This window comes from Opisthorchis viverrini (assembly GCF_000715545.1).
Source record: "Opisthorchis viverrini unplaced genomic scaffold opera_v5_512, whole genome shotgun sequence".
In the NCBI taxonomy this organism is placed as follows: domain Eukaryota; kingdom Metazoa; phylum Platyhelminthes; class Trematoda; order Opisthorchiida; family Opisthorchiidae; genus Opisthorchis; species Opisthorchis viverrini.
Genome location: NW_008752155.1, coordinates 83,722 through 98,554, shown reverse-complemented (window position 1 = coordinate 98,554; position 14,833 = coordinate 83,722). Strand labels below are relative to the sequence as shown.

The 14,833-nt window shown below is 46.9% G+C and overlaps 2 protein-coding genes across 2 annotated transcripts in view; one reads left to right on the top strand and one right to left on the bottom strand.

Moving 5' to 3' along the window:
• Window positions 1-1,063: 1,063 nt before the first annotated feature.
• The window catches only part of T265_15428 (hypothetical protein), a gene marked incomplete at both ends in the record, with an annotated part of 19,051 nt that continues 5,281 nt past the window's right edge, over window positions 1,064-14,833 (bottom strand). Inside the window, 5 exon segments of the mRNA XM_009178063.1 lie at window positions 1,064-1,245; window positions 2,408-2,731; window positions 4,355-4,426; window positions 9,497-9,563; window positions 9,614-9,700. Of these exon segments, the coding sequence (XP_009176327.1) occupies window positions 1,064-1,245; window positions 2,408-2,731; window positions 4,355-4,426; window positions 9,497-9,563; window positions 9,614-9,700 (732 nt within the window).
• T265_11415 (hypothetical protein) lies at window positions 5,940-10,047 on the top strand (the record flags this gene model as incomplete). Its single annotated transcript, XM_009178064.1, has 2 exons — window positions 5,940-6,119; window positions 9,925-10,047. 2 exons carry the CDS (start codon window positions 5,940-5,942, stop codon window positions 10,045-10,047), a joined length of 303 nt encoding a protein of 100 aa, XP_009176328.1.

The window sequence follows — 14,833 nt, the reverse complement described above, 5'->3', positions numbered from 1 at the left end:
GACAAGGGCATCTTGAAACGTTCGTACAATGTGAGCTTAAGTAGAACGGAAACTTGAGGACCGTGCCTGCCCGGTAGGCCCTAAGAAGGGCAGATGCGGTCGTGGGCTGTCGAACAGTTCTTATCGACCTCGCGAATAGTGTTCCACCTAGAGTGAAACACGTTTACACGACCGAGACGGCCATCTCATTCCCGGGTCATCATGGTGAGTGAGTACCTTGGCGGCTGAGTAATATAGAGGTCTGCTTGCTACCCAAAGGAGTAGGCATGTGATACGAAGTACAGGGAGTGAGCCACATTGGTATACGTGTTCACATCGTTCCATATTTGCTTTGTGTTCAACCACCTAGGTTGTCAGCCTGAAACGTAGAGAGCGATTACTACACGCGTATGTTACCTGAAGATATGAAAGTTAGCAACTCACCACCGGTTACCTATTAAGGAGAGGAAGCCTGTTCGCGTTAAGGAACTTGCCAAAAGATTTTCTCGACTGTTGTACTCAGTTCAAAATCTCCGTTTTTGGTGCTACCACGCACGGAGATAAAGAACACTTAGACGTGAAGTTTATAGTCCTGATTATGGGTAATCGTTGAATGGAGTGAATCGAACTCAGTGATGTGTGACGAACCGTCGTACAAAACGTATGTCGGTCAGTGACTCGTCCAGTAAGCGAGAGGTTGGTGGTTCGTGATCGTCTCTAGGAATGCCTCTTCGTCCGCCGAACTGCAGCACCCTTTCCACATGAATCTGCCATGTCACCTGAAGGAAACACGAGGTCAAAGGTACTGCTAGGTTGCCCAGGCCTAGACAGAAGTAGTCAAGATTCCGGGTGCTGAGTCTAACTTGACCTTATGATAATTCCCCCATTCATTTGCTTACTCCGCCTATGTACTTTTGATCCCATTTTTTTTGCTTATTCGTACCTGCCACTCACCTTGCCGCAGAGGAGATCCTTTCCGACACTTGTGTTGTGACCTGTGTGCTTGTGTGTGAATGTGCACTGCTGACCTACTTACCCATGTGCGTTCATGTCCCGTTTGCTGAGCCTGCCTTGGCTTGTTTTCTCATGAGTTCCGTATTGTCGCACGTCCAATGAGAATCACGAGACCGTCGTCGGAAGGAACGACCGCAACCCACGTTACTGAGACATCATTCCGCTCGCCGTTGTTTGTGTGGACGTTGACACTGCACTGTGAAGTTGTTAACGCTACGAATGTGAACAATTGAGGTTTGTTGTACACATTTGCTTACCCTTGGGTAAATAGTACCGTAGAATTACGAACCCAATTCTTTCTTTTGATATTCGGGATTTTCGAACCTACGAGTCACTCAAAGTCCCGTATGGGGGACCCCAACACCGGGTTGGCGTTCGAACCACGGACCGTCCGGTCAGTAAGTTCGCGCCTTAACCATCGAGCTATCTCAAGCTCGGGTACCTCAAAATTCCCGTTCGTTGTTCATTGGTTGACAGTTCAGCTGGACGAAAATTAGCGTGTTCATCTCCGTCCTTCCAGACGGGAGACCTTCAACCTTCACAAAGCATATTATTCGGGCAGTTTTTCGCCAAGCAATGCATTATGCGTAGATCCTCGAAGTAATTTTAAGCGGGATCTTAGCCAATTGTGTAATCGTGGAGAACTTCGACGATTGCACGAACCTGACGTGAGGAATCCGAACGGATTTCCAGTATTGATCACGAGGCCAGATCCTACAAAGCATCAATACCGTGCATGCGTTCCCAGATTCAACTGATCCTAACTATCGCTAATCACAAACGGATGACCTTTAATACGGACCGCCATCGAGTGAATCCCGCTTCAATCTTGAGTAACCCACCACGTCTAAAAACTCCCCCTTAAGAGACCCCATATTTAAGCTGCAACTCTGCACCCTTACAAGGTTGCACCTGAATTTAGTAAGTGCGATTCAGCGGGCGTAAAACAGCGTCGACGATGTGGAACGGATAACTCGCCGGACACCGCACCACAGCAAATAGCTGTGGATATAGAATCTAGCATGTTGTAGAAATAAGGGATGACTATCAAACATGCATTAGAGGGGTGTTGCATTAATCCGGGCAACAACTGAGTAAGGCCCGTTCAGGATTTGACTACAAACAGGTCACAGGAAAACCCTACCCTTTTCTAGATTACAAAATCTTTCCTTATGGCCTAGAATCCATGAAGGCACACTCGGCCTCATACTATAGAAGCTCGGATGCGGAGCTGCGCAAAAGACAAGCAGAATCATTCACCTAAAACTGATCGATCATCAAGACATAGTCATCATCGACAGCATGACATCAGTGTTCAACACTGATGCTTCGCTGCCCTACAATCATGATCTGTTTGAAAGCCTTATCGTGAATAGAATAAAGTGAACGGGGAAGGGAATTAGCGCTAGCTCACTACAATCATTCCGAGATGCCTGCACATTCAAACATTCATTCAGGCAATCTGGGTAGGAACTAACAACAAGAACGCCACTGGCATCGGTTGGCAGCCATACTTTGAAGCATCTCAAACTGGGCGCAGTGAGGACCACGCGGTCCCCATCCTGGAAGGCGAGTAGCACCGACACCACCCAAGCGTCTCGTAATCTCCTTCGTACTCCTCTACCAGGTCGAGGGTTGGCTTCCATCACTCTCAATTGGGCATCGAAAACAGTACTCTCTACGGGAAAGAATGGTTCAGCATACGTAACACATGTCCCAACCAACGCAGTTTCTGGTGCTGGACACATTCTTCAGTGGATATGCCCGTTCCACGATCAAAAACTCGCTTTCTATACCCGTTCCACGATCAAAAACTCGCTTTCTAGTTGCCTCGGATAGGCCGACGCCAACCCACACGCATTAGCACGAAGGTTGGCAACCTTCAAGACCGGTAAACCGAGGATCGAGTTTGTAATTTGTTGCAATCTTGGTAACATGCAGCACATGCCCCAGCGTGTACTGCGCGACAGACCGTGTGTGGTTGTAAATCCCAGCGCTTTAGCTTGCAGAATAGTAAAAAAAATCACCGATGGACCACATATATTTACCAAGAAGATTTGCCAATGCGGAGTAGAACAAACATCACAGATAGTGAAAACCATGCAAAAAAGAAACGCTGCAAGCACAGAGAACAACAGATCGTGTTTCAAAAGTTTCTTCATTTTATGAAGAAACTGTAAGGATAGCCCTGGTATTTCCTCCGGAAGACAGACAGTACCAAGCTGAATGCGACCGAGAAAAGCCCGACGCCTCCGAAAAGGAAAACTAGAAAAGGGAAACACAGACAACGGTTGGTTACATCGTAAAAGCGGTATGGACGACAGCGTGCAAGAACCGCGGAGCAGCAAACAGCAAAAGAGTAAATTTTATCTCGGTAATGAGGTCTATATCATGCCGGCGTAACAGATATCAGAGAAATCGCCTTCCCGATCACGGGGATGATTAGATCACTTGCCACGGTGTGGATATCACGAGTTATTGAGTAGGTCATCGGGTACCTGGAGAGTACGAAACCGGTGGGTTCATCCTAAGCGGTTCGGGATGAGTGACTGTGCGTATATTCGCGTTTCGGAAACACAACACTTGTTGAAAAAAACAGTTGGAGAGTGTGTATGGAAGGAATAGAGACTTTGGACGTTGTCGTATCGAACAGATCCCCTGTATTTAAGGTTCGTTTTATTGAGTGGCCGTTTCGGCGTCAGACACTGGTTAGGCGACTGACTGCTACGTGGGCCAGGGACAACTAGATTCCAGACAGGAGAAAAATCGTCCGGCTGTAGCACCCTTTCGATACCTAGCTGCCATGCCACATGAAGGAGGCACGAGGGCTGGGATACTGCCAGGTTGCCCAAGCCTAGACAGGGGAAGTCAAGTGGCAGAGATCGGGTTCGAACCACGGACCTTCCAGTCAGTTAATTTGCGCTCTAACCACTTGGTCCATCTCGCCAACATGCCAGACAGGAAAATGCTATAAAAGAGAAACCGTAAAATGAATGACAAATTCCTGCTACACGGGCCGAAAATGCACACCTCTGACGAGCCAATCGACAGTGCATGAAGTCTGGCAAAAGTCATCCTCCACATCTGTCACATACAAGTTCTTTGACTGATTCACACGAAACCGAAAGCATCATGCTTGGGTTTCCCTCTTGTTGCGGTGAGATGCTCAGATCCACCAAATCAGATGCGCCACTCAGCTGGCGGAATGGCGGTCAGATGTGCTTGGCTTGTACACCAGACACTCGGTGAAGCACGACCAACGAGTCCACAGCTTACCATTCGGCCAATCAGGACAGATGAGGGGATAAAACTTAACCAAAGAAGCTTTCGGTTGAGGAACTGAAAACCAGAAATCACTTACGCATTTTCTTTCCCGAGTCGCAGGTTTCTCCGACGCGATGAATCATAATGATTCCAGCAGTAGCCAGAACGTCTACGATGAATGATTCAAGGTTAAGAAATAAGCAGACGACCATAAACCCACGAAAATGTTATGCGTAAATAAGTGATGTAGAAATCAAATCTTGTGAGCAGCATTGTTCCCCTTCTCTCCGATGGAGCACCGTGTTGCGAGACTTAAGTGGTTCCAGGTCGATGTTGGAAGGAAGACAGATAAGAATGGCGCAATGTATGCTTTAATAGTCTAATAACTATTGCACATGCACTGAAAATATGGAGGTAAGTAATTCCTACTGGGAGAGCTGACAAACTTAATGCGGCACGAATGCTTGACAAGACAACTGGAAAGTTTTTTGCGAGAAATGGAAGATTTTCATAGCATGCAGAAAAATATATTCCCCATCTGCTGCGCAATTATCTCTAAATGAGCAAGAACTCCGAGTAGTGCAAAGACGTTCAGCTGTAACACCTGTAACGGGGGAACGGTATCTTCGAGTGACGCGTAGTACCAGAACCTCCGGAAAGGCAAAACAAATTCGGAGCTGGGTTTCTATACGTTGTCAGTTTTCCTGCAGGAGTGTCAAGCTTGACAGGAATAACTCCTAGGCATGCTGGAAGCCGACAACCTCGAGTTAAGGCACAAAGAACCTCCCCCTCTGAAGACGTCGAAGCTTTGTTTCCGGGTTTTCATGCATGTAACAGCCTATGATGTCGTCCCCTACAACCTGACTGGCCGCATCGAACAACTGAGTTGCAATAATTAGCCATGTGGGAGTTTCCTAAGCAGACAAAGCATGCATTATGCTCCCGTATGCATTTCTATCCATCAAGAACTTCCATAGACAGAAAGCGCTGGCAACTGGAAATTGGGTGGGGCTGTGAACATAATGGGCAAGCAGTTGGACCACTGCGTCTGGCCTAATGTTGGTTAGGAAACTAGTGAAACCATCCCGTCTAGGGGCTTGGTTGGTGGATGTTGGCGTTACACGAGGGCGTCTTACGCCCCCCTCTCGAGACCGTTGCTCAAACCGACTCCGTACAACCCTGGAGCGTGTTCACAAACTCCGTCAAGTCAGTAACCGTTGGGTCCCGGCCATTCATCGATATCTTATCTACCGCCTCAGCCCATTTGTGCTGCAATGGCGAGGGAAGAGAACGCACGATTCTTTGGCTCCAGAACAGGGATCGACTGTGGAACTACTCAAGGTGGAACTATCACACTTTGATGGTAATCCGTGTCATTACTGGAGATTCACCTGCCAGTTTGTGGTATATGTTGAGAGCAAGGTTCAGGACGCCAGTCAGAGGCTCCTGTATCTGATTCACTACTATCAAGGCGACGCAAAGGCGGTCATTGAAGAATGCGTGATGCTCCCGCCGGAAGTAGCATACTCCAAGGCTCGGGAGATGCTACGCAATCTCTTTGGTCAGCCTCATGTTATTACTCGCTGTAAACTTGAAAGCCTGTTTCGATTTGCACGACAGACCACTGGATCAGCCAAGTCTTGTGCATAAAAATGCGCAGTTGTAAAACTGCATCGACGTAAATGCGTTACGTTTCAGACTTGCACTCACTTGTGGTTGTAGAGAGAATCGTGCGTCCTCTTCGTTCGCCATTGCAAAACAAATGGGCTGAGGTGGTAGATAAGATATCGATGAATGGCCGGGACCCAACGGTTACTGACTTGACGGAGTTTGTGAACACGCTCCAGGGTTGTACGGAGTCGGTTTGAGCAACGGTCTCGCGTCAGGATAGAATACCGATTTCTGGGACTTCAGTTTAACCCTCTTTCTTAGAAGCTGAGGCATGACTCATCATCCTCAGATTTCGTCAACGCTATACTGTCTGTGGCATAATACTAAACTTACAAGGTTCGACACACGGACGATAGCATGTTATCCAATTGTCCAGCCTTAGTTAGTAAAGGCCAACTCAATATTAGTGGGTTGGCAGTATCCCGGTAATTGTGTGTCAAACGAATGAGCGCATTCAAGCTGAACTTTTCAGAGTGAATTTCCACATTCCTATTATCAGAACTATATTGTCCGTGATGTGTGCTGAGTGTAAAGATCAAAGGCCTGACAAGATCTTCGATGCAGTCACCAGTTAATCCGAACTGAGCCGTGAAGAACTTCGTAGTTTGAATTATTATGCAGCGCAGCATTCGAATAATAAGCTGGAAAGTTTTTACTAGATATCCCCTCTTTTTGCTCACAAACGGCGCTGAAAACCTCACTTGCCTCCTCCGTTAGTGTTGCTTCATCTTCTTGGGAAAGACATGTTCTCCGTATCCGACCCTACCCTAATCACCCCATTATGCCCAAAGTTCAGGGGTAAAAACCTGCCCAAACGGCTCCAATGTGATCTCCCATACTATGCCTTACTGAGTGACGAATGGTATGTATTTGGGCGCCATCGTCCTACCAGTGACTTAGTGACGTGTCTTCCGCGTCTGATTACATGCCCTAGACTACCTCTGTGAATCAGATGAAGTGGGCCTCGAAAGCTACCTATTAAGTGTGGCACGTCAAACCCATCAAGCTAAATATGTACGACCCGCGGGCTCTTCTGTTCAGTTGGATTTGAAAATCCCCGATGAAGCCGCCGCCTGACCTCAATGGCGCTTTTTCATAGGCGCACAGAGCCAGTGCTAGAGTTCCGACGAGGCCCGCTATACCTTGCTCCGATTTCTTACCGTTCATAAATGCCCTACTTTAATCGTTTTTTGTATGTATACATGCCTGCCGCCCTTCGCACATTCATTCCTCACAACTCCTAGTGATCTGCCATGTCTCGATGAATGCAGTCTATCAACAAACTTTATTTGGAGCCTACCGGATGCAAATGCACTTTGCCTTGCAAATTCATAAATGGTTCCGTCAACTTCCGCCGTTTCACTTCCAAACACACTATCTCCAGCCTCATACCATAATCTCCCCTTTGCACTCTCCTTAGTTTGACACTTTCCAACCATATTTCAGTCATCTCAGGTCTCACGCAGGTTTCCGTGAAGGTTGAATTTATGTTGTTCGGAAATTCCTCTCACCCCTTTCAACTGCCTCTAACGTGGGGCGTAGCCACATTTGGGATAAGGTATTGTGCTCCACCCATTGACCAGATTTGACGAAAATCCGTAAGGCTTGCTGCACTCTGACCGATATCCCTCAGCCCGTCTTCCACCATGTCGTTTTAATTCAACTCCTACCTCCAACGAGAAGCCTTCTTTTGAACTCGCACATCCTGTTTCTGTGCCAGTAACAAGCACCACAGGAAGACCCACTTTTTACCTCAAAACTCCTCTTTTTCTAATTTCCTCTAGAACCGCACTAATACGAGACATCCCAGTGTTGTTTTCGCAGCTTCTTAGGAATCGGGTTGACGACTGCATAACTAATGCTGATCATGTCATGCGCGTGATTACTCGCTATTCAATGTGGCTAAACTCTGGTGCACACGTTCAAACAATGAAACAGTTATTGGTATCACGCATTGTCACACGTAGACATAATGAAATCCTTCAATATCTTGACAGTTTAGAACTACCATCCAATGGAGACGGAATTTCTATTTTGTCCAGTGAGGGCACGTGCCATCCGAACCTCCACCCCATTGAGAAGGCACGCGATATAGCAGTAAATCGAATGTACGAAAGTGTCCACGGCCATGACTTCAAAACTGAGTTACCAATTACTTCAAAAAAAGGATTGGGGAGCTATCGGTTGAAATAGCACCAAGGCAACGAAAAGCGATTTATGGAGACCTCGGAAGTGAAATGGTCGAACTGCATCACCGGGAAACTCCTTCAATGGGGAGGATTCCTTGGGGTGACCCTTCACTTTCCTGTCTACTTTTTTGACTTTACGTCGATCAAAACATATTCCTTTCTGATGACACGCGAAACTCACAGACCGAAAAAAAACCAGTCGTGTAATTTTGCTGCGGATGTGCAGTCTTCGGAAACACGTCATCAGGAACCGACGACAGATGGGATCACGAACCAAGCTAAACTACAACACTCACTTCTTCATGATTTTCTAACGGCGTGGCAATCCCTTCATTTGTCGTCCTTAGGAGGTTTACTATTTTCCAAAGTTTTTGAACCCTATTATTTAAACGGCCAAGCAGAGCAGCTTACATTCCACAATTAGAAGCGAAATCTACTTTTCGTAATATCATCCAGTGTAGCTGCATTGACAACTATAAAGTTCATCGGAGGTTCTTGAACTTGAGAAGTTACCGATCAACCAAATACCGTCGTAACCGTTGTTCTATGTGGGCTGGGCACTTACACCTAGACAAGAGGACCCAAAGGTCTTCGACCAAAGCGTTTGGTTCAGAAGGTAAACTGATTACCAGAAAACATTTAAATCTGCAACATGACTCATGACTTGACAGGAAACGGAAATGACGTGGCCACACCTACATCTAGTACACTAACTGTTGACTCACGAGTCACTCGTAGTAAAGCGCACCAGATGTGCAGAAGAAAGCTAAATTTAAGAGGTCGGTCAACTACTGCTACGTTAGATGGTGGTCGCGGAGTTTGATTCAGGAACAGGAGTGGTTTTTATGGGGGAGGTTTAATGTGTTTACCACTGATTCAATCATAAGGCTTCCGTAACCAGGACAAAATGACTCTTTTGGAGGACACCTGGCTAAAAGAGGATGGACTGTATACTCAGTGCTTCTCGATGCATCCGAAAATGTGGCCCATTCGTCGAAGGTTGTGTGAATTTATGAAAATATTGGGGTTTGTGAAAGGGTCCTGCGTGACGCAGCTCCACACGATTTTCCGTCAAAGTTAGCAGGACTAAAATTCTGACCGAAAAGTTGGTGACTCCAATTTTAGGAATAACGAATCTATTACTCATTGGTCCAGGCATCAGTAATCCGGCAGTATCTCAATTTTTCCGCCTCCTTCGGATCGCGTGCCCACTACGAGCACCAAGAGAGACAGAGTCTAACCTGCCGTATCTTTTCGATCACTCCGTGGGCAACGGTTGTCGATAACCATCAAGTGTTGAATTTTTGGCGGAAGACTGTCACGTTTAGCCGGCGCAAAAAAAGTGAAATTTAATTTGAAACGGAAAACGAAAAGGATACAGAGCGCCATTACAATGAAGGTCTCCGCGACGAACTGATAATCCGATCCCGGATAAATGAATGCAAGCTAAAAAGATAACGCAATGTTTGATTGGTAAGACGAAAACAGCAACTCACAATCTCTCCAGTGTGTGTACCATGGAAGAGTGGGGGTCCTCGAATCTGGTTATATACCTGGCCGGTAATGCCGCACATTATGACAGTCTGAAAAAAATGAGTAGGACCAGATACGATGACACCATCAGATAAGGCTAAACGCTGGTACAACATTAGCTGAAGCAAGTCAACTTCGGCCAGTTGCTTTATGTCAGACGGTCAACTAGTTCAAAACCACTCAAAAAGGTACCCCGATTTAAACTGTAACAGAGGAAGCCGGGAGGACAACGATAGATTGGTGCTTCGCTCCGCCTTATTGTGAAGGAGTAAAGGTGGATAGGGAAGGGACAAGGTACCAGCTTACTACAATCATTCCGAGGTGGCTACACTTCCAAGCACTCATTCAGGTAATCGGGATGGAATCTGACAACAAGAACGCCATTGACATCGATTAGCAGCCATATCTTGCAACAACTTCAACCAGGCGCATTTGGGATCACGTGATTCCCACCCTGGAAGGCGAGTAGCACCGACAGCACTCAAACGTTTCGTAATCTCTTTCATACCCCTCTTCCAAGGAGTTGGCCACTTCTCTGCCTCCGACGCTGAATTTGACTCTGAAAACAGCAACCCTTTCGGCAGACGACGATTCGGCATACGCAATACATGACCCAACCAGAGCGGCTTATTCAATTGAAGTCCCTGTTGCATAACCAAAGACTCGCTTTCGAAATGCCTCGGGGCGAATTATCCGACACCAGCTCACACGATCTTTGGTGCTTAGATAACGATTGTCGAACACCTGAAGACGTCTCAGTTCTGCTGATCAAGCACGCCGAGTTTCACGGCTATTTAACAAAAGCTGAAGAGGAAAGGTGAAAGAGGACAGCCATGCTTGGGCCAACTTGACGTGTTGAACTCAGGCAAGAGCTTTCCGTAAACCTTTAGGTTGCCGCGGGAGTTGGCGTAAAGCATCTTAAGGAGGGTCAAGAATTTATGGAGGGACACCTTTGCTCCATAGACACTGCAATAGTGCCTGACGTTCCACAGAGTCAAAGGCAGCTTTCAGATCAAGGAACAAAGCCATTGTTAGTTGCTCGAAACCGCGTTGCTGTTTCAGATTCTATCGGAGGGTGATGTGATCGTCTTGCAGGACGGAATCCAGCTTGGTTTTCACGGCTCTGCCTTTCCCTGTGCTCAGTCAACCTTCGAAGGATAAGACCATATCGTTCAGCTGTAGCATCATTTCGGTACCTGATTGTCATGCCACCAGAAGGAAGCACGAAAGCTGCAATACTGCCAGGTTGCCCAAGCCTAGACAGAGAAAGTCGAGAGGGGAGTTCGGGTTCGAAACACGGACCAATTAGCCATCTCGATCCCTTGAGGCCAGAGAGGAATTTCGATGCCACATCTACCAAAGTGATGCCCCGGTGCTTTCCACACGGCATCCGCGTACTCTTTTTGAAGATAGGAATAACTGTCGACATGCTCCATTCTACAGGCACTTTATCTTCGTTCTATGTAGCACCAATAAGCTTTGTCAGATGTATCACTAGGGCTTCTTCACCTTCTTTGAAGAGGACTGGAAACATACCATCCGGTACGCACTTTCTCCACAAGCCGGGTAGCAGGAGGCCAGAGAACTTCTTCGAAAAGTTAGACCCGTCTTTTCAGTCAACGTTTTTGCGAGCAATCAATGGGCCGCCTTTTACACCTAACGTTTCCCTGACCGCTACTCTCCTATGACCAGCCGATCGTATCAGTTGGTACAGGGCACAGCTGTTTTCAGTAGCAAAAGCCTTCTCCAGCTCCTGGGCTCTCGACGTCCACCAGAGCCTTCGGTGTTTCCCTATACTCTTCACTATTTGGCGTTTGAGGGATGTGCGTGCGCCGTCGAACTCGTTGCATGCTGGTATGGATTTCCTGGCATTAGTCCATGATAGCGATTTCGACGACATCCAGTGGTCTTGTGGTCGAACCGAAGAAGTCGGACAGACAGCACTGAACGCAGCTAGCATAGCTCCTCTCATATTTCTCCATGCTTCCTACCAGTACAGTATTGGTCTACTGTGGAGAGTTGTTGGGCTAGCTAAGATCGACACTACTGAGCTATCGCAGCTTTTCGACGATGGTGGATCGGTAAGCTTCTTGCTCACTTGCAAGGACTTGAGGGAAAACGAACCATTAGGCACGCACGCATCATGGTGCGATTGGAATCAAGTTGTGTGCTCCAGAAGGAATGGTAGTCTTGAACTGTAGCATCCTCCTACAGGACGAAACCCACCTTGGTTGTTCGTGAATGTCTCTGTGCTCAGCCAATCTTCAAGGGACAAAACCCAGAAGCGCCTTCGATGCCCAAACTACCAGTCTAATGCTGTGATTTTCACAGTGATTGGGTGCTTATTCGAAAGTAGGGACGACCGTCGATGTGTCCCGTTCAGCAGGCACTTTTTTCTTCACCCCAAATCGCACGAATGAGTTTTCTCAGATAGATCACTAGGGATTCCCCACCTTCAAATCTTGCCCGAACCAGGTAGCGATAAGTGCATGCGGCTGAGATTGTGCGCACTTCTTGGGGACGTTCTGACGTTGAGTCCGCACTGGGTCCGCGCATGTAAGCACCGAATCCTTTGCCAAAGCCAATCAAGCAGGAATTGTAATATTTCTCCTTTGAAGGTCTGAGGCACATATCGAGCAGTGCAGTGAATTTACCTAGGTCATCTGAAATCGTTTGGAATTCTAAAGGGGCTGAGAAGAACGATATCGTCAGCATACTCAATGTCTGTGAGTGAACGCCCCGGACGTATTTCAATCCCCGAGGTGCACAGGCAGGTGAAGATTCGAAAGCACATTGATTAGGAAGTTGCCCGACACTACTGGATGCGGTGAATCCAAAGGAAATTCTTCCGGGGCTCGTGTGAGTCTACCGGCAGAGACATTTAGTGTTCCTGAGAGATAAGTTGCCTAGCGGGACGCCAATGAAGCATGGGTCTTGGAGACTGATATCATGCTGTCGATGATGATGACGACGATAGCGGGACGCCTTTCATCGCCAAACACTATCCTGCTTACTGATGATTGAGGGAATCGACAGCAGCTTTTATAATCGCCGGTCGTAAAAGGAATTGGGGAATTAGTCGTAAAGCAAAGACATGATCAACACTATGTCAGCTAGTGGAATTCAGTTTGATTCTCCGGAATCTGGCTATCCCGACGATTGATGAAACTGCGAAGGATGTCACGGGGAGGTATGGCTACTAGATTAATACCCCGACGGTCTTTGTGTTACGTTCTTGAACTGTTTTCAATAGTGTAGTCACCGTCAAAGCACTCCATTTTGTTGGCATTCCGTTCTCACTCCAGATAATTCAGGGTAATGGTGCCAGCCATCTCACAAGAGATTCACCGTTTTCTTTAAAGATCGCGAGATGCAACCCGAAGTTGTTGACGGTGTTCCATTTAGGTTCATGTGATTCTTCTAAAGATTGAGTTGAGGGGGCTGTATTCCTTTCGGAGATGATTAATTGGATTGGCCGGAATAATATGCGACTGTCCCCATTACAAATGTTTGTCCACATTCCGGACCTACGCTACTCATCATCCCTAGGCTCTTTAATTTTCGATCTTTGGAGGACCGGTTGGCGCTATTATAGTCGCTTGTTGCTGACATCAGCTTCCTGGATAGCGGCCGCGACAATTTGCGGTGTTCAGTTGATGCCGGACAGGTGATTTAGGAGTTTCGGACGTAATTTCATCCGTCTTTTTTCAATCATTTTATTTGTCATCACTGTTACCCCGTGTCAGTTGGCCTCTGAAAGCTTTTTAGTGAGATCAACTGGATACCGTTGGGAAATGGGGACGCACTGGAATCGGTAAACTGAATAATCTGGCGTTGACAGGCATACTACGGAGGGAAAGAAAATTAGCCAATAAGACTTCACAATGTCATGGTCGGAGTACAGTGTACTAAGAGAAAGAACGATTATTATGACCTGAGCTCTTCACAAGCAGCTGGTTTTCATATGGTCCAACTGAGAACACGGCTCGTTAGCAGCTGACGGCCTACAGAAGACCATCGACGCATGCTGTCTCCGAAACACATACACAAGACCCCAGCCGAGTCATTCATCTCAAATCGTTCGCGATGAACTCAAATTTCTTGCGATTTACTCGTCGGGTGTCTGACCATCCTGATCCGGCACTTGGGTTGTGTGTGGGTTGGATTCCAGTAGATAGTCGTCTTTGCGCTGTTAGATTGGCGGGTTCAATCAAGACCAATGCATCTCGCCGTGGCGAATGGTGTTTATTTGTGTCGGCATGCGCTACGACAGTTTTTAGTTCGAGGAAAACAGCCTTTATCGAAATCTGTTATAGTTGCTCCGGTTAGTGAGAAATACGGATGTTGTGATTCTCTTAGGCGGTATGAACGCTCACGCTAGCCGACCTGGTGACCACTTGTGAGCTGACGCTCACCGCATGGATAATGGTGGACGACCTATTCAGTTGTGTCAAACATGATTTACTTCTAGCCGGCACAAACTTTCAGCACGGGCGGTCACACCGTGTGACATGCACGACCTATTCAGTTTGTCAAACACGATTTACTTCTAGCCGGCACAAACTATCAGCACGGGCGGTCACACCGTGTGACCTGCAGGACACCAACTTCAGGCCTGCAGTGGACTCACATGGACCATATGATAATCAACTACTGGGAAGATTCAGCAAAAGATAGTCGCTCACTTTGGAGTACGCCACTTGGCTTCGATCACAGCATCGTGCGAGAACATGTATGTAATAACTTCCCATTGTTATATACTGACGTTGTGTTTAACTTGATAGTCGCTTTGGAGTACGCCACTTGGCTTCGATCACAGCATCGTGCGAGAACATGTATGTAATAACTTCCCATTGTTATATACTGACGGACGTTTTAACTTTTTTACTCGCTATTCGTTGAGCTAATTGTTTTTCCTAATGTTTTAACTGATGTACTGAAACCCCAATCCTGCTTCAGAACAATGGATCCATTGGCACGAAACGTTTACGAACTTCCTCTCATGCATCGAACTCCCAAACGTTGACAAAAGAAAAGAAAAGGTAAATTTTCTTTCTCCGTCCGTCTATCAACATGTTTGTGATTGTACTACTTACGAAGACGCCATCCAGACGCTCGAAAAGATGTACATTAAACCCAAAAATGAAGTGTTTTCCCGCCACGTGCTGGCTACTACCAAACAA